This window comes from Panthera onca, chromosome C2 (genome assembly GCF_046562875.1).
Source record: "Panthera onca isolate mPanOnc1 chromosome C2, mPanOnc1 haplotype 2, whole genome shotgun sequence".
NCBI classification, from domain to species: Eukaryota; Metazoa; Chordata; class Mammalia; order Carnivora; family Felidae; genus Panthera; species Panthera onca.
In genome coordinates, this window is record NC_138347.1 from 11,778,802 (window position 1) to 11,802,752 (window position 23,951).

Here is a 23,951-nt window from a genome sequence, read left to right on the forward strand (position 1 = left end):
GCAACTTACCACTTTGTGTGTGTGTTGGGGGATGGGGTGTGAAGCTACACATCCATTTCCTAAGTGCGATGAGTCATATAAATGGATTTTTAATCCACATCCCTTGAACAAAAGAGCCCATCAATACTTACATAATCGGAAGACGCGCGTGCCCAGTGGGTATCACCGTCGTCCATTAGCAAATTCTCTTTACTACCTACAGGCCTTGGTCAATATACGACTCATCACGAGTGAAATGCTTATGCGGCTTCTGAAAGTGCCCTTTATACGCTCCTAAGGAATCATGTGACACACGTAGACAGTTCTCGCTGAGTGACCATGAGGCCTCGGTAGCTCTACCGGGTATTAAGAAAACAAAAGTTTAGATATAGTAATTTTTTTTGGAATGTTTATTTATTTTTGAGAGAGAGAGAGAGCACAAGTGGGGGAAGGGTGGAGAGAGAGGGAGACACAGAATCCGAAGCAGGCTCCAGGCTCCGAGCTGTCAGTGCAGAGCCTGACGCGGGGCTCGAACTCATGAGCCGTGAGATCATGACCTGAGCTGAAGTTGGACGCTTAACGGACCGAGCCACCCAGGCACCCCTAGATATAGTAATTTTTTAAAAAGTTGAAACTTTGCAGAAAATAGGCCAAAATAAAGAAGGTGAAATGGAAAGCAGAAACTTCACTTTTACTTTGAAAAAGTTGAAGTCTTTTATTCCTAGCTTGAAAAAAAAAAAAAGGCTTAAATTACCAGGAAAATATTTACAGGGCTAATCACATTTTAAGGCAGGAGACTGGCTATGGCGAAGGGTCACTCGATGTCCCTCGTTGGGACAGCCTGGGACAGGTTACATGACCTGCCCCAGGGGCTGCAGCCCACCCGCCCGAGTCAAGGAGAGGACCCGGCGTCCTCGCTGCCGACGAACGAAACCTCAGAGGCGTACCAGAGCCATTTTGCTAACAATTATGTGTCCTTTTAGTGTTTAAGAGAAATCTTAATTATTCTGGGCTATCTCTGTAGAATCATTCTAGAAACTTGTATGATTAGAAAACTCTAGAAACAAAAAACAAACTTGTCTCCCCTACGAGACCCATGGCATCTTCCCAGGCACCGGCGGCCTTGGCGGGACGGGAATATGGAGTGCTGGGCTCTGTGAAGTCGCGACGCGAACATCAGCTGCTTCGTCGGCTCAGAGCCCTCATCCCACAGGCTGCTGGACCGGACCGGGGCTTTGGTGCAAAGTACTGTGGAGAACATCTTCTTGCTCCTTCTCTGGAAACGAAACAACGGACACAGAGTCCCAGGCATCATCCTTTGGCGAGCTGTCCTTGTCCAGGGCCTCCAAGATAGGCTGAGCCGGGTCCTTTAAATACTTGAAAAGGTTGAAAACCAGCATTGTAATTAGTTTGTCAGTTCGAAACACCGGACTTTCGACTTCACATTTACTTGGCGCAGTCCTATCTACCCCAGGTAGGACTTCCTATTCTGACCACCACGGAAACAGCTTCTAAAACGAGAGCAGCCCTCACCCCTCACGCCATTGCTAACCCGAACGCGAATGTGTGGGCCCACCGAGGTCATGCCGTAGCTCGGGAAAGGCAAGCTCAGACTTGCTGCACTCGGTGCAGCCTTGGGGACGGTTCTCCCTGAAATGTCTCTGGAATTTAACTTCCCCGCGAAGGAGGAGGTGGTGGGGAAAAGGGGGGAAATGCGCCAGTGTTTTTCCTCAGCCCCCGCCCCTGCCGGTCACTTCCAGCTCACAGCCAAGAAGCCAGGCGTGCCGCAGGACGGTCAGTGCGGCCTCCCGGGCAGGGGTGAGGCGGTGGGGGCCTCAAGGCGCAGAGCTGTTTCATGGCGGCCCACTTGCCCCCCTCCCTCCCGCCTCTGTTCTAGGCTGAGCCTTGGCCTTACTGCTGAGCGACAGAGACACCGGAACATCCGGTGAGCCGAGAGCTGACGAAGGGCGAGAGGAACGTCAACGCATCACGCGCACTTGTGAGACCCCCCCCCCCCCCAAATATAAGTGAAACCTGGCTCGTTCTTCTCGTGGAACGTCAGTGCCCTTTGACAGAGGTTTTTAACACTTTCCCAGGAAAGTAAACTGAAAGCCTCTCTGTTTGGGATCCACGCCCCAAAGGGACAACTTCACACGGGGTGGTGCTGTTTGCTCGGCTGCGAGAGACCCACGAATGCAGGGAAGATTCTGAGGCCCACTGAGAGCTGTTATTTTGTGAAACTATTAACCAGGGGAAAACGCTGGGTGTGTGTGTGGGGGGGGGGGTGGGTGGGTGTTATAACAACACTCAAGATGAGTTCTGCCCTCTTGACAAATCTTTAAGTGTATAATACGGTACTAATTACAGGCAGGATGATGTACAGATCTCCAGAACTCACTTGCCTGACTGGAACTCTGCACACCGAACAGCGACTCCCTGTGCCCACCCCCCCCCCCCCCCCGCCACCCCCAGCCCCTGGCAACCACCGTTCTATTCCAGCTTCTATGAGGTGGAGTATTCTAGATGCCTCAAGTAAGTGGAATCATGCAACATCTGTATGGAGGGTCTCGTAGGGAACATAACATGTAGTTCGTACCATGTCTGTGTACTTTAAATACCTCGTGACAGATGAAGGCCAACAAGGGACTACAGCTCCTTCTAGAAGCCCTGCTGTTTCTCTACACACTTGGACCTTATCTGATACCTATTCCTTCTAGATGTGACACAGTAAGCTTCTGTTTCCAGTACCTTGACCCCACGTTTCCTACGAAGAAACCTCCAGAAGCAAATATCTTTCAATAGTCTTCCATCAGCTTGCTTCTGCCCCTAAGCACGTCCCCCTAGTGTTCTTGGAGGGCTCGGCCCCCTTGCGGAGCCCCGGAGGTGGGGGTGGGTGGTCGGGCTGTGCATGAAATCGGCCTCTCACGAGAACCAGTCCGCTCTTCTTCCTCAGGCCTTTCAAAACACTAGTAACATCCAGTGAGCTCTTGGTGCGCCAAGTTCTGTCTGCACAGCCCCGGGTGCTTTTTCTCTAGACTCCTCCCAAGTGCGCACATCTGCCCCACAGCCTGCGCTCTCGATCCCTGTCTTCACTGCCTCTCTACCCTCTTCCAGGCCTCTTGGGGGCTTCCTCCAAAAGGCACAGGTCTGATGTGCTGCTACAGGCCACCCTTGGCCACGCTGGGCCAGACCACCTTTGCCACCAACCTCATGCCATTAAAAAAAAAAAAAATGGTTTTAAATTGTGGTAAAATACATGTCACATAGGATTTACATCTTAGCTATTTTTTTATGTATACAGCTCACTGGTATAAAATACATTCACCCTGTTGTACAACCCTCACCACTTGTTTTTACTTTGCGAAATGAAAACTCTGCACCTATTAAACTCTAACTCCCCACTTTCCCCTCCCCACCCAGACCCTGGCCACCACCACTCTACTTTCAGTCTCCCTCTAAGTACCTCATGTTAAGTGGAATCAAACAGTGTTGGTCTTTTCTGTGACCGGTCTATTTCACCTGGCGTACCATCGTCAGGGTTCACCCACGTTGCAGCATGCGGCAGAATCGCCTCCCTGTTTACGGCTGCATAATATTCCATTGGATGGACGTACCACATTTCGTTTATCTGCTCCTCCACCGACGGGAGCTTAGGTTGCCTCCCCCGTTTGGCTGTGATGAATCATGCCGGGAACGTGGGCGTGCAAATAACCCCGCACCACTTTTAATTCAAACCTCCGTGCCCGTGGCTTTGTCCGCCGCTGACCTCTTACGTGTTACCAGGGGGCCGCGGAGTGCCGACATGTCACCCACTGGATGTGTGCGCACGTACCTCTTCTATTTGTAACGGGATGCTCGGTGGAGAGTGAAACCAGTATTTCACCAGGCCTCTGTATTTCAGGACCAGGAAGAAACAGGCCCCCGCCAGCATCGACAGGAACAGAAAGAGTCCCACAGCAATCACGATGATTTGCTGGAGTTTTGTGGCGGCTAAAAAGATGACGCGGAAGTAAACAAGAGGCCCGTCCCACCCGTGGTACAAACGTCGGTAATTTCTCACCTGCCAACCACTTAGAGAGAGGTCGTTTCCTAGTAGAATCGGGCCGACGCTGCCCCTCCCCCGCCCAGCCTCACATGCTTAGATGACTAGCTAGGAAAGGCAATCCTAAAATAAAGCAGCGTTAGCCGCCTGGTGCTGTTATTACGGTAGATCTCAGCATGAACCTGTGTTGCCTACACTTCCGGGTTCGCGTCTTGCCCCTTCTCTCCGGGTCTCCCCACCCCTACCACCCTTGACCCTTGGCCTAACAAGCCACCCCTGGTTTCACTACTTGAGGAGTATTCTTTGCCCAGGTCAGAAAGGACCTAAGAAGGTATGTTACCATCCATCGCTGTTTTGTAGCAAGATACGTTGCTTAAGTGTCCGGGTCTAGAGATGTTTCCTTTTTCACAAACCAGTTGCGCTTTGATTTGTAAACAGTATTCTCTTAAGGGTTTCAAGTCATTCAACACGATGGAGGTGCTCCTGAAAGGGCCTTTAACCTATGTCAAAAACACCAAGAAGCACGTATGTAAATGACCCAAACAGATGCAGCGGGAGCACTTCTAGCTTTTCCAATGTTCCCCCAAATTCACAGCGAACACAATAACCAAAGAATAAAGAGATCCTGTTTTGTTTTGTTAATTTTTTTTAAGGTTTATTTTGAGAGAGAGCATGCGCAGGGGAGGGGCAGAGAGAGAGAGAGAGAGAGAGAGAGAGAGAGAGAATCCCAAGCAGGCTCCGCACGGTCAGTGCACAGCCCAGTGCAGGGCTTGAACTCATGAACCTTGAGATCATGACCTGAGCCAAAACTACGAGTCTGATGCTTAACTGACGGAGCCACCCACGCACCCCAAGAGATTCTGTTTTTAAAGAGTCACTGGCTTGCAGGCGACAAACTTTATATGTGAAAACCGGTCAGCTGTGTGAAGGAAGATGCTGGTGGCTTCAGAGCTGTGTTTCTGGCTCTCAGGCCTCGGAGGGGGCCCACTATAACAACGCAGGGTCGGCCACTGGAATTTAGCAAATCCCAGTTTCTGGGATGAAATTTTCTCCTTTAAAGCTGCTTAAATGGGGGACACCTGGGTGGTTCCATCAGGTGAGCTTCTGATCGACTTCGGCTCAGGTCATGATTTCAGGGTCATTGGATCGAGCTCCAAGTTGGGCTCTGCACGGGGTATACAGCCTGCTTTCTGCCTCTCTCTCTGCCCCCCACCTTTCTCTCTTTCTCTCTAAAATAGAATAGAATAGAATAGAATAGAATAAAATAAAATAGAATAAAATAAAATAAAATTGCTTAAATGCCCAGTGTGTTTACTCATGTAATCAGGAACCGGCGGGATCCCAGATTCTTGAGGATTCTGTCTCCTCCCCACATCCCTACTACTGCCTTCCTCGGGCCTCGCTAACTCCCCACCTGGGTCCCTCTAGTCAGTGGCTTCTCACTCTCCTCTTGGACAAAGTTGACATTGTTCCACAGGGAAACAAGGAAAAGATATATAATGGCAATATAGGATTTCTTTTAAAAAAAATTTTTTTTTTAATATTTATTTATTTTTGAGAGAGAGACAGAGTGTGAGCAGGGGAGGGGCAGAGAGAGAGAGAGAGAGAGACAGAATCTGAAGAAGGCTCCAGGCTCTGAGCTGTCAGCACAGAGCCAGATGTGGGGCTTGAACTCACGAGCTGTGCGATCATGACCTGAGCTGAAGTCAGACGCTCAACCGACTGAGCCACCCAGGCTCCCCAAGGACTTCTTATAAGGGACTGCTTTCCTACTTTGAGATATAGTAGAAAACACTATAGCCATTTGAAATGGTGGTATTTCACACGTTCAGTGCCGTGTAGATGAGGCCTGCTGTAGTACTGACTGAAGAAAGGCAATTATTCAATAGTGTATAGAAAATCTTATTTTGAGAAATATAGTCATCACATTACTTATGAACTGTAGGATCATAGATGATTTCTTTTTTTCTTCTGTTTAATGGTGATAGACTGCCAGGGCAGAGGAGAAAAATTTTCACTCATGATGTGACATAGAGCAATTTTAAGGACGAACTTCTTTTTGGGATGATTTCAGCTGCCAGTTGGCATTTCTAAAATTTAGAATCACAGACGACAGAGACCGAGACTGCTGTGCTTGGGAGGCCTGCTTGCAAGGGTAACTAACTATCTCTGGCATCTGGGAACTTGGAATCTGGCAGTGTCCCCACCATTCGCTAACATTAGCAGCTTATCGTACCTACAATGTTTTTTTATGCTGAACACCTGCTCTCCTTCTAGGAGTCTGTAATTTTGATATGTGCTAGGGAGAAGAGGCCTATATAGCCAATAAAAGCCCTGGGCACTGAGCCTCTGATAAAATTCTCTACTAGACTGCATTACACATGTTGCCATAGCTTGTCATTGGAGTAATTGTGTCCTGGGTGGGTCTTTCGGGAGGGGAATTCTTGGAAGCTTGTGTCTGGAATCCTCTGGACTTTGGCCCACGTACCTCTCCCTTTTGCTGATTTTGCTTTGTGTCCTGTTGTAATATGCCATAGCCATGAATACAACTATATGCCAAGTCCCATGGGTCCTTCAAGCAAATCTAGGTGCTGGTCAGAATTATTTGAACCCTAGAATCTTTTGTTCACAGAAGGTCAAAGTATAGCTGCTCCAGTTGATAAGGGAACAGGGAAATCCCTTCTGGAATCTTCCAGGCCTTCTCTATTCCAGTTGATCAGACTTTGACCTCTGATTTGGGGAAATGATTATTTCCTCTTCTCCCACATGATAAGAGTCTACTCGTCAGTGGGTTTTGCCTTCTTCCATGTTTCTAGACTCCCCATAAAGAAATGAGGAGAAAGCAATAATTTGTAAACTACGTCAGATAATAACTGCAGAGCATGGGCCCTGGGGCCAGAACGTCTCTGCACTGATGTGCTAGCTATCAGCTGCTGACCTGGAGCGAGTTACTTAACCACTTGGTTGCCTTCTCTGTGACACAGCTTGGTACGGAGATTAAATGAGATGACATAGCTAAAATGTCTGGCCCAGTGCCCAACACAAAGAAAGCCCTTGATAAACACAAGCTCTTATCATAAAACACTATAATTGAGGCGCCCGGGTGGCTCAGTTGGCTGAGCGTCCGGCCTCGGCTCAGGTCATGATCTCACGGTTTGTGGGTTCGAGCCCCATGTCGGGCTCTGTGCCGACAGCTCTGAGCCTGGAGCCTGCTTCGGATTCTGCGTCTCCTTCTCTCTCTGTCCCTCCCTCATTCGTGCGTGCTCTCTCTCTCTCTCTCTCTCTCAAAATTACATTTTAAAAATAAATAAGTAAAACGCTATAATTGTTTCACAATATGTAAGTCATTATGCTGCTTAAACTTACACAGTTATGGGTGTCAATTATACCCCAATAAAACTGGAAAACAAAGCAAAGTGATAATGCTGAATTTAGGAAACCATGAAGTCTACCCAGATAATAAAACCTCATGATATGCAGCTTGGATAGCCAGGCACTGCCGACGAGCTAAGGCCATCGTGTTTCTTCGTACCATGGAGGGCTGACCAGGCTGTGCTGGTCCGACCCACCTTTGTCAGGTGCACTGCCTGCCACGGCCCCTCCTCACACAGCCTGCATTTCTTTTTTTTTTTTTTTCAACGTTTTTTTTTTTTTTTTTTTTTTTTTTTTTTATTTTTGGGACAGAGAGAGACGCAGCATGAACGGGGGAGGGGCAGAGAGAGAGGGAGACACAGAATTGGAAACAGGCTCCAGGCTCCGGGCCATCAGCCCAGAGCCCGACGCGGGGCTCGAACTCACGGACCGCGAGATCGTGACCTGGCCGAAGTCGGACGCTTAACCGACTGCGCCACCCAGGCGCCCCACACAGCCTGCATTTCTGACAGACCCTGGCAACTTGCAGGTCTCCAGACCCCAAGCCTTCTCACACCCTCCATCGTTCTCCCTAGAACTCTCCCTCTCCTCCAAGAAGACTTTTCACCTGGTCACATATGTCGCCTTTGCAAATCATTCAAACCGGAGGACTTTATACGACCTTGCAGACTGTAGTGAATTCCTTGTCGGAGAAACAGGCCCTCTAGAACCTTCTCTGAGCTTTACGGTGCCACAAAGCACCGTGAGCGCCCCAGACAACAGGAACAGCATGCTGTCAGGAAGAGAGGGGCCCTTCAGATCCACCTGGTAGAAGGGAAGCCTCGCACGGGTGGCAGAAGCCACGCGCCTAGAGGAGAAGGATTAAAGCTGGTTCAGGGCTCAGACTCGAAGGCAATGCTGGGACGTTCTGCCCCCCTTGTCCATTTAGTATTATTATTTTTTATTACAGAGAGGGAGAGTGCGTGCGCGAACAGGGGCGGGGGGCAGAGTGAAAGAGAGAGAATTTCAAGCAGGCTCCACGCTCCAATGCAGGTCTCGAGCCCACGGCCCCGGGACCATGACCTGAGCCAAAATCAAGAGACGCTCAAACGACTGAGCCACCCAGGCTCCCCCCTCCCCATCCATTCTAAAGTCTACTTTCTTTCGCTGTATCAGGAAGTCCAAAGGAAAGAAAATTAAAAACAAGGTATAAAAATGCTCTTGCCTGTTGGATTCCTGCCTTTTCCCAGTAATGGACATAATACAAAAAAGTGGCCGAGAAGGCACGGACGTCAAAGGGAGAGGAGAGCCTGATGATAAGGGAGCCTTCTCCTGGCGTCACCCAAATGTTTTCGGGAGGCCCGACGGTAACTGAAATAGAATGACAAACAAAGGCAAAAAAATATACGTAAACATATACACATACATGCATATATATGTATGTTTTATAAATCACACAATATATGATTTTAGGGGCGCCTGGGTGGCTCAGTCAGTTGAGCGTCCGACTTTGGCTCAGGTCATGATCTCACGGTTGACATGTTCGAGTCCCGAGTCTGGCTCTGTGCTGGCAGCTTGGAGCCTGGAGCCTGCTTTGGGTTCTGTGTTTCCCTCTCTCTCTCTGTCCCTCCCCTGCTTGTGCTCTGTGTCTCTCTCGTCTCAAAAATAAAGAAACATTAAAAAAAATTAAAAATACATAATTGTATATATATATATATATGTATATATATATATATATATATATAGTGTGTAAACACACACATACGTGTATTTATAAATGCAATGAGATCGCATCCAGGCACATAAGACTACCAGAGACTGCTCTGGGCTTTACTTGGACAGCTACGGGGTAGGAAGCCCAGCAGGGCCACAGGGTAGCACCGGGGGCTTCCTGTCTTCAGTGGAGGGAGGGGTCCTTTGCAGCCATCTACCTGGAGGCCCAGAGCCGGTGTCTTTGGTCCCCCCAAGGACACAGCTTCCGTGCAAAGAGAGACCCGCGACAGGCAAGTACAGGAACCTCCTGGGTTAAGCCCCAAGAGCCAGTATCTCTTACAGTAGCTCTGCAGGGAGAGTTTCCAGAGTCCCCACAAGGGACACGCGCAGTTACAAACATCGCTGCACTCGGCCCCAGACATGGCTTCCTAAGACGTATTGGGGACGGTCCCCAGGGAGATGCAGTTTATCGGTCAGGGCTCATGTTGACATAGGTGATGCCAAGGAACACGGCCGACATGCCACCTTTCTCCACTTTCCAGAGAAGCTGCTGGAAGGTTACCCAAAGGTCAGATTTTCACGCAGAGGAGGAAGGGGTTTTGTTAGTCCTTATCTACTACCTACCTACTTCGTATATGTACTTAATACACATTTTTACAGTTTCTTTACAAATGAACAAGATTGCCATTTCCAAACCTTTGAATGCAGGTCCCTTTGCTTATTGTAACACTATGTTCAAATATAGTTAACAGGGAGGGGCGCCTGGGTGGCTCAGTGGGTTGAGCGTCCAACTTCGGCTCAGGACATGATCTCGCGGTTTGTAAGTTCGAGCCCCGTGTGGGGCTCTGTGCCGACAGCTCAGAGCCCGGAGCCTCTTCTGATTCCGTGTCTCCCTCTGTCTCTGCCCCTCCCCTGCTCACACTGTCTCTCTCAAAAACAAATAAATGTTAAAAAACATTTAAAAGATATCTAGTAACAGGGAACCAGTGTAGCAGAGAACTAGTACCATAGTAAGTCTACTTGTTACAGCTTTGTTTTTAGTTCCCAGGATGGTGGAGGACTATGACTCACCAAGTGCTATGCATTAAAAGTTACAACATTTCTCAAGTCGGCACTTAAAGCATGTAATTAACCAGAGAAACTCGGATCAAAGTAGAAGTTGGGCTGCATGAATTCTTTTTTTTTTAGGTTTTGTTTTTTTTTTTAATGTTTATTCATTTTTGAGAGACAGAGAGAGACAGAGCACGAGTCGGGGAGGAGCAGAGAGAGAGGGAGACACAGAATCTGAAGCAGGCTCCAGGCTCCGAGCGGTCAGCACAGAGCCTGACGTGGGGCTCGAACTCACGGACTGTGAGATCATGACCTGAGCTGAAGTCGGAGGCTTAACCGATGGAGCCACCCAGGCGCCCCAAGGCTGCGTGAGTTCTTAAGAGGCCTGTTTCCACACACACCGTTTATACCTGCAGACGATCGATCGTGTCACTGTGTACAGTACTGTGCTCCTCACAGTGGGGGAGGATTTCTCTTCTGCTTCTGTGCTCTTCCCTGGGCTCTCCCAGGTTGGTGAGGCTTAGGCACCTGGTTTAGCTGCCCTTCTCTGTGCAAAAGTAACTGGTCCCTGCAGGGTTTGCACCCAGGCCCTCTGACCTCAGAGGGTGGAGATCAAGGTCCACAGACGCTCACAGATGTTGGCATTTACTCTGTCAAGCTTCCCTGTCGCAGCCAAGCGGCTGGAGCACAAGAGACACTGACCTGCAGGCCCCGGCCGCCTGCTGCACGCCTCTCACCTCCGTGGGGCGTGTATTCTCTAGACTCTTCTGTGACTCACACATGGGAAGTGGGCCTGGAAGCAAGGGCGCCAGTCGCAACCAGTCACGTAATCTGCTGGAAGGTCAGCGCTGAGAGACGTACCCTTCTGAGAGTCCTGGGTCTGGAATCTGGCACCAACCTGAGACACCTGTCTCTTGAGGGGGACACAATCTGCCTTGTCTCGGCACATGGAAGGAAGTCTGTTATCCGTGGGTAACTGTGGATACAATTTCCATGCACTAAGTTCTGACTATAAACCAGGCCACGTGGACTTCACATGTGTCCCCACAGATCCGTGTGGCCAAGCACAGAAGGCGGTTCCCAGAGGGGGAAACGGAAGCCTGGGGGTGACTGTCCTCGCCCAGAGTCGCAGCGAGTAAGCGGTAGAGCCGCGATCTGAACCTAGGTCTGCGTGATGCTACAGCCTGCCCCCTGCAGCCAGCTCCTCTTCCCCCGCCAAACGCTTGGGAAAGCATCTTCCTGTTGGTTCTCTATCCCCAGAGCATGAGTGCTGGACACAGCGATGGGGCCCCTAGGACCCAACTGCCTTGGTCTTTATAAGCGACGGGCAGAGGATGACAACCCAGCTGGTAATCACCTGGGGGCACTGCTCCCCAGCTCAGTCTCGAAGGACAGAGAGCAGAGATGGACCAAAGACTTTCAGGATGGGGCTTGCTTCTAGTCCCATTCCTCTCCTGGATGTGCCCAGTAACCACCACTTTCCCTCCCTCCCTCCCTCCCTTTCCTTCCTTTTCCCCTTTCCTGTCCTTTCTTTTCCTTTCCTCTCCTCTTTCTTTTTTTCCTTTCCTTTCCTTTCCTTTCCTTTCCTTTCCTTTCCTTTCCTTTCTTCTCCTCTCCTTTCTTTTCCCCTTTCCTTTCCTCTTTCTTTCCCCCTTTCCCTTCCTTTCCTCTCCTCTCCTCTCTTTCCCTTTCCTTTCCTCTCCTTTCCTCTCCTCTCTTTCCTTTTCCCCTTTCCTTTCCTCTCCTTTCTTTTTCCCTTTCCTTTCTTCTCCTCTCCTCTCTTCTCTTTCCCTTTCCTTTCCTTTCCTGTCCTTTCCTCTCCTCTCCTTTCTTTTCCCCTTTCCTTTCCTTTCCTTTCCTCTCCTCTCCTCTCCTTTCTTTTCCCCTTTCCTTTCCTTTCCTCTCCTCTCCTCTTTCTTTTCCCCTTTCCTTTCCTCTCCTTTCCTTTCCTTTCCTTTCCTTTCCTTTCCTTTCCTTTCCTCTCCTCTCCTCTCCTCTCCTCTCCTTTCTTTTCCCCTTTCCTTTCCTTTCCTTTCCTTCCTTTCTTCTTTTAAATTAATTCCCACTTAGGTGACATTTCACAGCTCAAATGTGTGCTGGTTCTCTACTCAAGGACAAATAACTTGTCCACAGTAGACGATCAGCTGCCAGGGATCACAATGTCTTCTTTTTCCGTCCCTGCATCATCTAGCACAAACGGTTGACTTTTTTTTCTTAGCTTCCTATCTCAGAACATTTCAAACATGTAGAAAGTAAGGCGAAGCTCACAACAAAAACTCATGTACTCATTACCCAGCTTTGATCAACTGTCAAGTCACGGCCAATTTTGTTGCCCGCGTGCCCATCCACCTTGCCCTTAGCCTCCTACTCTCTGGGTTGTTGTGAACGAATCTCAAACATCACATCATTTCATGTGTAAATACTCCAGTATGTGTCTTTAAAAGAAAAGACACCGCCCCCACCTTTAAAAACATAAAATACCATTATAATACCTAAGATAAATTAACAATAATTGCTTATGCAGATCATCAAATAGCTAGACGGTGACATTTCCTCACTGGTCTTATACGTGTTTAGTTTGTTTGAATCAGGATTCCACACTTTATGTCTGCATAAACCATAAACACCGAAGAAACACGGGGCACAGCTGACCATGTGAAAAATGAATCACGGAAGAAGCAAATGTACAAATTACTCTCTGTCATTTCTTATGCCCCCTTCCAATTTCTGGAAGCACGTTTGTTCAATCATTCAACCAAGCTTTCCTGAATATCCACTATGTGCCAGGCACTGTTCAAGGCTGAATTAAAGTCTTTTTTGAACATAAAGGAAGTTGTGCCAGAAGAGTTAAGAGTGATCAGTGAAGCCAACTATCCAGCCCAGAGGTCAGCAAGCTTTTTCAGTAAAGTGCCAGCGTAAATTTAGGCTTTGCAGGCCAGATAATCTCCGTTGCAACTATTCAACTCTACTGCTGTACCTTGAAGGCATCCGCAGGCCATACGTTATTAAAAGATGGTGAAACTGTTCCAATAAAATTTACAACCACAAGCTGGTGGGCTGGACGTGGCCTACGGGCTGTAGTTTGCCAGCCCCTGGTTTGGTAAATCACACTCCTCTAGCATCGGCCTCCACGGTCAGTACTTGGACTTGACCATCATGAATCCACCTGTTTGCTGGCTATGTGGGGTGAGAAGCAAGACTGAGGTGCATGGGGCCAAAACTGTTCAGGGAGGACGAAAGTGAAGAAAGCCTGGAAGTGATAAAGGACGTTTCACAGCCAAGTTCTCTTACCATTCCTACAGTACTGGAAAGAAGGCACTGTCAGCCACGGAGAGACCAGCTCGTCTACCTTCGCTCGAACACGTAAAAAGGTGTCGAATTCCGGTCGCAGAAAGACTGAGTTGCCTTTTGGGGTGAAGTCACACTCTGTTGTGGTGATGTTCATACAGTTTACCTCCACCTTGTCACTGAGGTCATACCACGTACTGCTACTACGGCTGCAAAGGAAAAGAGGATTTCACTTCACAGAATTCGCTCTTCTACGACAGTCTCGCCAGAGCTGACTTTTAAAAAGGAGCTTTACTGAGATACAATTCCCATAGCATATAATTCACCCATTCAAAGTGTACAACTCAGGGGCACCTGGCTGGTTCGGTCGGTTGAGCATCCGACTGCAGCTCAGGTCATGATCTCGCGGTTCGTGGGTTCGAGCCCCGCGTCGGGCTCTGGGCTGACAGCTCAGAGCCTGAGGCCTGCTTCAGATTCTGTGTCTCCCTCTTTCTCTGTCCCTCCCCTGCTCATGCTCTGTTTCTCGCTCTCAAAAATAAAATGAAATAAAATAAAATAAAATAAAATAAAATAAAATAAAAAACACTAAAAAAAAAAAAACCCAAAGTGTACAACTCAATGGCTTTTAGTAGATTCACAGGGCTGTGCAGCCAGCACCACCATCAAGTTCAGAACATTTTTATTATCCTCGAAGGAAACCCCGTGCTTACTAGCACTCACTCCCAACTCTGCCCTAATCCCCCAAGCTCTAGGCAACCATTAATCATCTACTTTCAGTTTCGATGGGTTTGCCTACTCTGGACATTTCATATAAATGGGATCATAAGCTGCATGGTCTTTTCTGATCGGCTCCTCAAACACAGCATATTTTCAGGCGTGATGCACGTTATAGCATGTATCAGGACTTCATCCTTTCTCTTTTTTGAAATAATTTTTAAAAACTACTTATTTCTTTATTTTGAGAGGCAGACAGAGAGAGAGAAGGGCAGAGAGAGAAAATCCTAAGCAGGGTCCACACCATCAGCGCAGAGCCCTGACCCAGGGCTCAAACTCACGAACGGTAAGATCATGACCTGAGCCATAATCAAGGGTCTGACGCTTAACCGACTGAGCTACCCAGGCGCCCCGGTACTTGATCCCTTCTTGCGGCTGAATAATCATCGTATGGATACAGCACGTTTTGTTTATCCCTTCATCTGTTTATGGATATGTCGGTTGTTCCCACTTTTGGCTGTTGTGAATAATGCTAAGAAATATTCACTTGCAAGTTTCCATGTGAATGTAACTTTTCAATTCTCTGGGGTAAGTACCTAGGAGTGGAATTGATGGGTCATATGGCAACTCAATTGTTAACCACCTTTCAAACCAGCCGCACCATTTTACATTCCCCCCTGCAACGTACAAGGGCTCCAATTTCTCCACATCCTCACCAACACCTGTTATGCCTTTTTTATTATGGCCATCCTAGTAGGTGTGCTGTGGTATATCTCTGTGGTTTTAATTTGCATTTCCCTGATGAATAATGATGTCGGGCATCTTTTTATGTATTTATTGGCCATTTGTACATCTTCTTTGGAGAACTGTCGACTCAGATCCTTCCTCTATATTTTAATTGGGTTGCCTTTTAATTGTTGAGTTGTAAGAGTTCTTTATTCTGGATACAAGTCCCTTATCAGATATAGGGTTTGCAAACATTTTCCCCGTTCACTCCTACAACTTATTTTAACTCTTCAAACTTAGCCTCTATAGGCAATACCTTAGGAAAGATACTGCGTTCATACAAACCCCACTCATACTTCCCCCTAGTGTGGGGCTCATTTACCTCATAGCTGCCCATTTAAAGAGAATCTGCCTCACCCATATGAAAACACTGTCAAATACAAGGCCATATATTCTTAATATATATATACATATACATATTTATACATGTATACACAAATATACATATGCATATGTATATTTTTAATGTTTATTTCTGAGAGAGACAGAGTGTGAGTGCAGGAGGGGCAGACAGAGGGAGACACAGAATCCGAAGCAGGCTCCAGGCTCTGAGCTGTCAGCACAGATCCCAATGTGGGGCTCGAACTCATGAACCACGAGGTCATGACCTGAGTTGAAGTCATACGCTTAACTCACTGAGCCATCCAGGTGCCCCATAAGGCCATATATTCTTGGGGCGCCTGGGTGGCTCAGTCGGTTAAGCATCCAACTCTTGATTTCAGCTCAGGTCAAGGTCTCACAGTTTGTGAATTCGAGCCCCACATCGGGCTCTGCACTGACAGTGGAGAGCCTGCTTGGGACTCTCTCTCCCCCTCTCTCTCTGCCTTTCCCCCGCTCGCTCGGTCTCTCTCTCAAAATAAATAAATAAACTTAAAAAAAAAAAAAAAAAAAGGAAAACCCTGCCAAATACAAGGCCATATATTCTTGTAAATGACAACGCATTCCCCAGAGCCCCAGTGCCACACCCCCACATGGGACTCTACTCTCCAGCTCTGACCTCTGACCTCAGGAGACAGACCTGAGAAAAACCAGGTAGGTGGCTGCTAGAAGCCTCAACGCGGGGAGCAGCCAGTGTCCCCTGTAAAGACAGGCTATACCCCCACCCCACGCAACAACTCCGGCCTGAAAGCAAGGCGGGGGGGTACAGAAGAGATGAGGCTGGGGATTGCTGTCGGCAGCTTTCGCACACCACACGTGCTTCTAAGTTTTCCTCTAATCCTGACTGGAGGCTCTTCTGTCAAAGTGGCAAGTGGCAAGATGAAGGCCGCTTCAAGGTGCATGCCAGGGTTTCCACGGAAGATGCCTGCCCTACTCACATGACCACCGAGCCCTGGACCCCCAGACCCTGGTGGGGAGGGAGATCCCAAAGCACAGGCTACCTGCCCCCCCTTCGATTGGGAGTGAGCTTCCCAAGGGGTAAGTGATCTCAGAACGGGTAAATTGTGCAGATACTTCTAGCTGCTGTAATCTTCTCCCGGCAGAGCCCAGCTGCTGAACTTGGGCAAAAGGCGCCCCACATTTCAAAGGCTCATTTCCCGATTTACCGAGGAATGGCCCACCCATGTCCCCCATCCTTGCCTCTCCTCCAAAGCTGGCCCTTTCTCAGAACTGCTTTTGAAAAATGTCTCTCCACCAAGGGGCTTTAAGGGGAAGAAACCATCCAAATTGAAACAGCAGCTGACGCAGGAAGACCAGCAGCTTTCGGGGTGGGGGAAGGAAGAGTGGAAAAGGAAGCTGCATTCCGCATGCTGTCTTTGCAAAGGGTGAAAACAAAGGGCGCTTAGATGAACACAGCCTCGAGAGCATGGCCCCGTCGAGCCAGCCTCCGGCCTCTGGTCCTGGGCTCTTAACGCTCAATCAGCCGTCTGAGCCTCGCCCAGAAAGTCACGCTGGCTCCCCCTCACCATGCATCCATTATGGACTGCCTCTGTCCCTGAATTTAGCTCCTTTTGAAAGCAGCCCTCACCACAAGCGGGGACACAGCATAGTGGTTAAATACTTGGACTCTGGAGCCAGGTTACCTGGGTTGAAATCCCAGTCATTGTGCTTCTCTTGGTCCCCTCATCTATAAAATGGGGATAAATTACGGTGTCTGTCTCCCCGAGCTGTCATGAAGGTTGAACCAGCGGGCATCAGTAAAGTGTCTGTGCCGGGACCTGTGGAACCAGCGGGCATCAGTAAAGTGTCTGTGCTGGGACCTGTTGAGCCAGTGGGCATCAGTAACGTGTCTGTGCTGGCACCTATGGAACCAGCGGGCATCGGTAAAGTGTCTGTGCCAGCACCTGTTGAACCAGCAGGCATCGGTAAAGTGTCTGTGCCGGGACCTGGTGCACAGGAAACACCACGTAAATTATTTGTTAAACAGTTGGGCAGCTACATGCTCTACTGTTACAGCCGCTGTTAGATCACTTCCAAAAATGGTAAGTGTCCCCTTTGACCTTGCAGCTCCTCTGCTACAAACGTAAGAAAACAATCAGATGATTTATGTATGAGGGCACTACCTCCAGCAGCCTCCAACTCTCGACTGTCTACGCTCGAGAGTGGGGAAGAGTGAAATACATCATGTGTGATACATCATATAATAAAACGAGCAGTAAAAATGTTTACACAGAGATAATTACATGAGAAAAAGTGCTCAGACATTTAAGTACGTTCAGTTGAAAAAAAAAAAAAAGAAAAAAGGAAGCAGGACCCAAAGCACAACCCCAGTTTTGTTTCATTTTTACATATACACCAGCACATTTTCAAACCAAGTGCATGCATTTAGAAAAAAGTCTAGAGAGAAACACGCTAAAATGAGAACAGCGATTATTCTTGGGCTGTAAAGCATTGGATGTTTTAATTTTATTCTTTCTACTTTTCCGAGTGTTCCAGCCTTTCTGTAGAGAACGTGTATTATTATTAAAATCAGGAAAAAAAAAATGAAATAAAGAAATGCTTTCAGAAGACTGGGCTGGTCAGGTTAGGTATGCTTAAGTAAATCTCCCAATTTTTAAATGTTGGCACTGATGGAAAAAACAAAAATTAAATATTGCAGGTCAAACACAGCCTGTAGTCCACACTGTCTGCAACCCGTGGTTTAAACTTTAAATTTTCCCATAGTGCTCAGCGTAATTTTCACTTTCCTACTGTGGCTGTCAGAAAACGGAGGCACCGGGGTGCCTGGGTGGCTCAGTCAGTTAGTTGAGCGTCTGACTCTTGATTTCAGCTCAGGTCATGATCCCAGGGTCATGGAATGGAGCCCCGCGTCAGGCTCTGTGCTGAGTGTGAGGCCTGCTTGGGATTCTCTCATTCCCTCTCTCTCTCTCTCTCTCTGCCCCTCTCCCCTGCTCTCTCATTCCCTCTAAAGAAAGAAAGAAAGAAAGAAAGAAAGAAAATAGAGGCACCTTCGTTTATAACTAGAGTAATGCTTTACTATAGAGAAACAGCACGGAAAAGATTTAAATCCCACAAGCTTCAAAATGAAATATTTCGTGTCACTTAAATGCCCCAAGCATGCATGTAGAAGTCTCTAAAAACAAAACAAGAGCAAAGGCCCTCCTCCATCACCAAATCTGCAACTGGAAAAGAAAACAAGATCAGCTTTGGTTTTAGTTTTTTGTTATCTTTCAACTTTTCCAAACAAGGGCACTTACATTCACCCCATCCTTTGTTTCTTTTACCCAAAGCAACCTCTATCCTGAAAAAAATCTCTCCCAAATGCTTTCCAAAAAGAAAAGAAAGTAAGCAAGTTAGCCTGGGATAGGAAACTGTCAAAGCCTTTAACAAATATTTCTAATACTTCCTGGCACTCTGTCAACCCACAGATGTACCTCCCCATTCAAGGCTAAGGAGTGCTAGTTAATAAATCAGCTGTGCCTTCCTGTTACTGAAACCTTGCTTACTGTTATTTTTAAATTTTTAATGTCTTCCTTTTTGAGAGGGAGAGACAGAGCATGAGCAGGGGAGGGGCAGAGAGAGAGGGAGACGCAGAATCCGAAGCAGGCTCCAGGCTCTGAGCTGTCAGCACAGAGCCCGACACGGGGCTCGAACTCACAAACCACAGTATCATGACCTGGCTTAATGCTGAGTAGGGCGGGCCTCACGGGCACAAGACCCGTGTGGTGGCACACAGCCCCACTCTTAAGAGGCCCCCAGTTTGATGCTTTCCTTTTGCCATCTTGAAATCCTCAATAATTTTGAACAAGGGCCCGCATCATTTTCATTTTGCACGGGGCCCCACCAATTATGTAGCTGGTCCTTATGGACCGGTCCACTTACCATAGATGATTGGTACTTACTTGAGGAATAGATAAATGTAATTCAGAGATAACCCCTAAACCCTGGCTTAGAATCTATTTTTATGAAGCAAATATTGTCACAATGGACATTCAAAGGTAAAAAAGAAGTCATCTGGAAAACCACTCCTCTGACAAATTAACTGCCAGTAATTTTTCCCAGTTCTTCACCTGTTCTTGACCACAGAAATATTCCAAATTTTACACAGTTGCAACTGTTACCAGATGACACACACTTATCCTTTTTTTTTTTTAATGTTGATTTATTTTTGAAAGAGAGAGACGGAGCATGAGCAGGGGAGGGACAGAGAGAGAGGAAGACACAGAATCTAAAGCAGGCTCCAGGCTCTGAGCCATCAGCACAGAGCCCGACGCAGGGCTCGAACTCACGAGCCGTGAGATCATGACCTGAGCCAAAATTGGACGCTAAACCAACTGAGCCACCCAGGCACCTCCAATGATCCTTCTTAATAGTTGCCTCATGTTTGACTTCAAGTTAGCAGGACACAATTCGACATTTTTCTGCTGATGGACACGAATATACGCCTTAACGTACATCTTCATGAATACAAGTGTTTATTTCTTTTTCTGATGGAGGCTTGTATCACCTGTGCAGGGGAAAGTAATGAGGGCGTTTCTGTGGCTCTACTTTGCTGTAAGGGGCTGTGTGAACTGATCCTCATCCAGTGCTGTATCCACAAACCACACTCTCACAAGCACTGAGCATTACCACATCTTTAAATTGGGTTTAACTGGTAATATAAAATGACTTAGCCAACAATTTTAAGTCTTCACTTAACCTATGTAACAAGATAAACACATAACAATCGAGGATCTAGATTCTGCCTTTTTCTTCCCATGTGTGTTTATATTGCACATCAAGTGATGGCAAACTGAAAAAGCTTGCAAAACGGGTGAGAGAGGGAACAAGGGGCCAGAATACTGTGCAAAATGGAAAAATCCATTTAGAAATGGAGAATTAGGGCCACCTGGGTGGCTCAGTCAGCTAAGTGACTGGCTCAGGTCATGATCTCACAGTTTGTGAGTTCGAGTCCAGTATCGGGCTCTGTGCTGACAGCTCAGAGCCTGGAACCTGCTTCAGATTCTGTGTCTCCCTCTCTGCCCCTCCCCAGCATATGCATGCTCCCCCCCCGCCACCCACAAATAAACAAGCATTAAAAAAAAAGAAATGGAGAATTAGTAGTAATTAAGCGAATACATTCCTTAGTAGGCCACATTTGGCCCATAAAGTTCAATAAGCCAGATTCTCAAACTTGAAGAAGATGAAGGCTAAAAGCCACCTCCTGCCCTTTTAAGACAGGAAGCCCTCCCTGAGACCAATGAGAGAACAGAGTCCCACCCAACTAAGAAGCCATGTGGGCAGACAGCACAGTCTCTGACACTTGCGTTGTCTAAGCCCGTGGATTGGGGGTGGGAGGGTTGTTGTGCGAGCTCTGTCCTTGGAGACTTTAAAAGCACAAGAGAAATATCTGTTTCCAGCGGATTTGCTCGCAATGTTGCCACGAGGCAGGGACAAGGGTTCTGTAATGGCTCCCCCCCACAACTCCCAGGAAGGACACCCGCAGAAAGATCCGGCTTACTATTTATGCTGCACCTGGTAGACCACCGGCCTCGTGTCATTGCTCAGGGACACCGGCTCCCAACTCAGAACCTGCTCGGCATTGTGCAGGCGAACCTTCGGGTTTCGAGGAGCAGGCAGCTGGGAAAGAGAGTCTTGAAAGGGGCAGAGAACAAGAGAAGGAGGAAGAGGGGGAGAGAGAAAGGGAGAAAGATCGATTACAAAAATATTTAAGTGCACGTCATCAAACCATTCGTATGCAACTCCGTTTCTGTCCAAGTGCAGAAATGGTATTACGTGTCTCTCTAGGCATGTCCCCTCACCCCCACCTTTGACTAAATTTGGCATCATCAACACAGTCTGTGGAAAAAAAGAGGGGGTTGGGGCTGCCTTTCTGCCTGCAGACTCCAGTTTTTTTTTAAAATGTTTTTCTTTTCTCCAATTTATTTTTGAGAGAGAGAGAGAGAGAGAGAGACAGATTGCGTGCATGTGTGAGCTGGGGAGGGACAGAAGGAGTGGGGACAGTGGATCCAGAGCAGGCTCTGTGCTGACAGCCAAGAGCCTGACACGGGGCTCGAACTCACGAACCGTGAGATCATGACCTGAGCTAAAGTCAGATGCTCAACCGACTGAGCCACCCAGGCCTCCCCCCGGCAGACTCCGGTTCTCTCGAACAGGTCCTGGGTGCCGGGGTCTGGCTCAACTAGAATGCTTACTCTATCTTTAATACGTATGTGTGACTGGGCAGGTTAACTTGACAGTCTGGGCCCCACTTTCTTTTTTCGGGAATAAGGGATAAATAACAGTGTAGTCCAGAAGTGAAGGCTGAATTGGGGGCCACGTGACGTGCATTAGCCCCAGACTTGCATTAGCAGCAGACGTGCATCAGGACCAAGGGTGCGTTTGGTAAACCTCCACAAACACATGCACACACTCACACACATCCACACGCACACGCCCCAAAACAGGCGTGCGAAGCCCGAAGGCACACGGAGGGGGAGACGTGTCTTTTGGGGGGTGTTTTTCAAGGACCCCCGGTATCACGATCACCGAGGTATCGCTTCAAACGCAGACCCCCAGTCCACTCCCCAGACCAGGGGATCCACATTCTCAACACGCTTCCCAGCCTATTCTTATGCACAATGAAGTCTAAGGACTACAAACAGGATAATAACACCCACCCCAGGGAACGACCACCAATGCCAGGGTCCCCCTCCCGGCGGGGGGGGGGGGGGGTGGTGACCTGGAAGGCACAACCTCAGCAACCCACCCCCCAGGCAGATACTTCCGCAGGACGGGGCCGGGGACCACAAGTGCGGGGAGCCTTTTCTCTTGCAAGAACACGCGATCATGACGAGACCATCTCTGAGATGGAAAGATTAATGAGAAACGCCCAGAACGTGGAAAGCAAAGTGTGAAAAACATGCTGTTCCAGAATTCAGAGCAGGAAATTCAAACCACATGCTTTCAGTAAATGCATCCAATCTTGACGAACGGCGCCCAGCTCGCGTCTGCCGGCTCTTCTTCTGAAAGATGCGATACCAAGAGTCTGTGGCTGTTTTTGTTTACTTCCAGGATGTTCGTTGTCTCCACAGCGATGAGCTCAGGCCCAACTCCGGGCTTGAACTCATGAACTGTGAGATCATGACCTCAGCTGAAGCCGGATGCTTAACCCTCTGAGCCACCCAGCTGCCCCTAGTGTCTTTTCTTTTTTTTTTTTTAATGTGTATTTATTTTGGGGAAAGAGAGGGCGTGTGGGGGAGGGGCAGAGAGAGAGGGGGAGACAGGATCCGAAGCGGGCTCTGTGCTGACTGAGACACCCAGGCATCCCTCAAATTTGGTGTCTTAAAACAACCCAGGTGTCTCTCTTTTTTTTTTTTTTTTAATTTTTTTTTTTTAACGTTTATTCATTTTTGAGACAGAGAGAGACAGAGCATGAACGGGGGAGGGTCAGAGAGAGGGAGACACAGAATCCGAAACGGGCTCCAGGCTCTGAGCTGTCAGCACAGAGCCCGACGCGGGGCTTGAACTCACGGACCGCGAGATCATGACCTGAGGCGAAGTCGGCCGCTTAACCGACTGAGCCACCCAGGCGCCCCCCAGGTGTCTCTCTTAAACAGTTCTGGAGGTCAGAAGTTTGAAACTGGTGGGTGAAAGTCAGGGTGTTCCGTGTTCCTTCTGGAAGCTCTGGGGGGAGAAATGGCTCCTTGCTTCCTCCAGCTTCTAGAAGCAGCCCACATTCTTTGGCTCTGACTCCTTCCCCCAGCAACACTGGGCCGATTCCTTCTCTTGCTGCCATCTCTGCGGTCTCACTCTTCTGCTTCCTTCTTCCACCTTTCAGCGACCCTTGTGATCACACCGGGCCCACGAAGCCCTTCAATCCGGGGTCACCTCGTGACCTCAGGACCCCACGTCACAGGTGCAAAGTCCCTTTCGCCACATACGGTAACACAGCCGCAGGATCTGGGGCTGAGGATGTGGACATCTCGGGGGAACGTTATTCCACCCGCCACGGTGCTCGTCACCTTCCCCCCATCTCCAGGGAAGAGCCATCTCCGGGCACCCTCCCCCACCATGCCCACAATCCAGACGTTCCGCTAAGAAAGGAGGCACCAGGAAGCACAGCAAGGAGGAAGTTTCCACCCTAACTGAGGGCTGGGCCAGGAGAGAGGCTTCCCCGTAGTCGTGGAGGCTCCAGACGAGCCTTCGACTTTCTTTGATTTTCATTTTACCACGGTGGGGGAGAGGACCCGCAGGTTTGCTCTTACATTTGGGCTTCTTGGAATCCCCTGTCTCACCACATTCAGAGAAGAAAACAAATCTTAGAACCGAGGATGTCACAAGGAAGTACATCAGACTGCCCACTCATTAACAGCTGCCTCGTAACACTGCCCTCTGCAACCTCTCGGAGGGCCTGCCCTTGAACGGCCTCACCCCTGTCTCACAGGCCACATGGGGCCCTCCCTGTTCCTGGGAAACACGGGGCCTGCCCTCGCCACTCCTTCTCTGGGGCTTTCTTTCCCAGCATGCCACGGCTCTCTCCCCCACTCCCTTCAGGTCTCGGTAGAGTGGTTTCCTGGACAAAACGCCTCGGGCATGGGATTCCCTGCCCCTGCCTGACCTGTCCCCATGGGGCTCTGAATGTGGTGAGACAGGGGATTCTGCCTGGGTC

At 48.6% G+C, this 23,951-nt stretch overlaps 1 protein-coding gene and 1 long non-coding RNA gene across 2 annotated transcripts in view; one reads left to right on the plus strand and one right to left on the minus strand.

Annotated features, from left to right (window-relative positions):
* Positions 1 to 668: 668 nt before the first annotated feature.
* Positions 669 to 23,951, minus strand: part of IFNGR2 (interferon gamma receptor 2) — a 28,846-nt gene continuing 5,563 nt past the window's right edge. Inside the window, exons 2-7 of the mRNA XM_060640428.3 lie at positions 20,802 to 20,934; positions 13,427 to 13,632; positions 8,598 to 8,743; positions 4,362 to 4,521; positions 3,812 to 3,969; positions 669 to 1,355 (exon numbers count right to left, since the gene is read on the minus strand). Of these exons, the coding sequence (XP_060496411.3) occupies positions 1,182 to 1,355; positions 3,812 to 3,969; positions 4,362 to 4,521; positions 8,598 to 8,743; positions 13,427 to 13,632; positions 20,802 to 20,934 (977 nt within the window). The 3' untranslated portion in view covers positions 669 to 1,181. The remainder of the gene's footprint in view (positions 1,356 to 3,811; positions 3,970 to 4,361; positions 4,522 to 8,597; positions 8,744 to 13,426; positions 13,633 to 20,801; positions 20,935 to 23,951) is intronic.
* Positions 2,470 to 4,169, plus strand: LOC132683958 (uncharacterized). The gene is made up of 2 exons (XR_009612483.3): positions 2,470 to 2,706; positions 3,881 to 4,169. It is a non-coding gene; the product is annotated as an uncharacterized LOC132683958 (long non-coding RNA).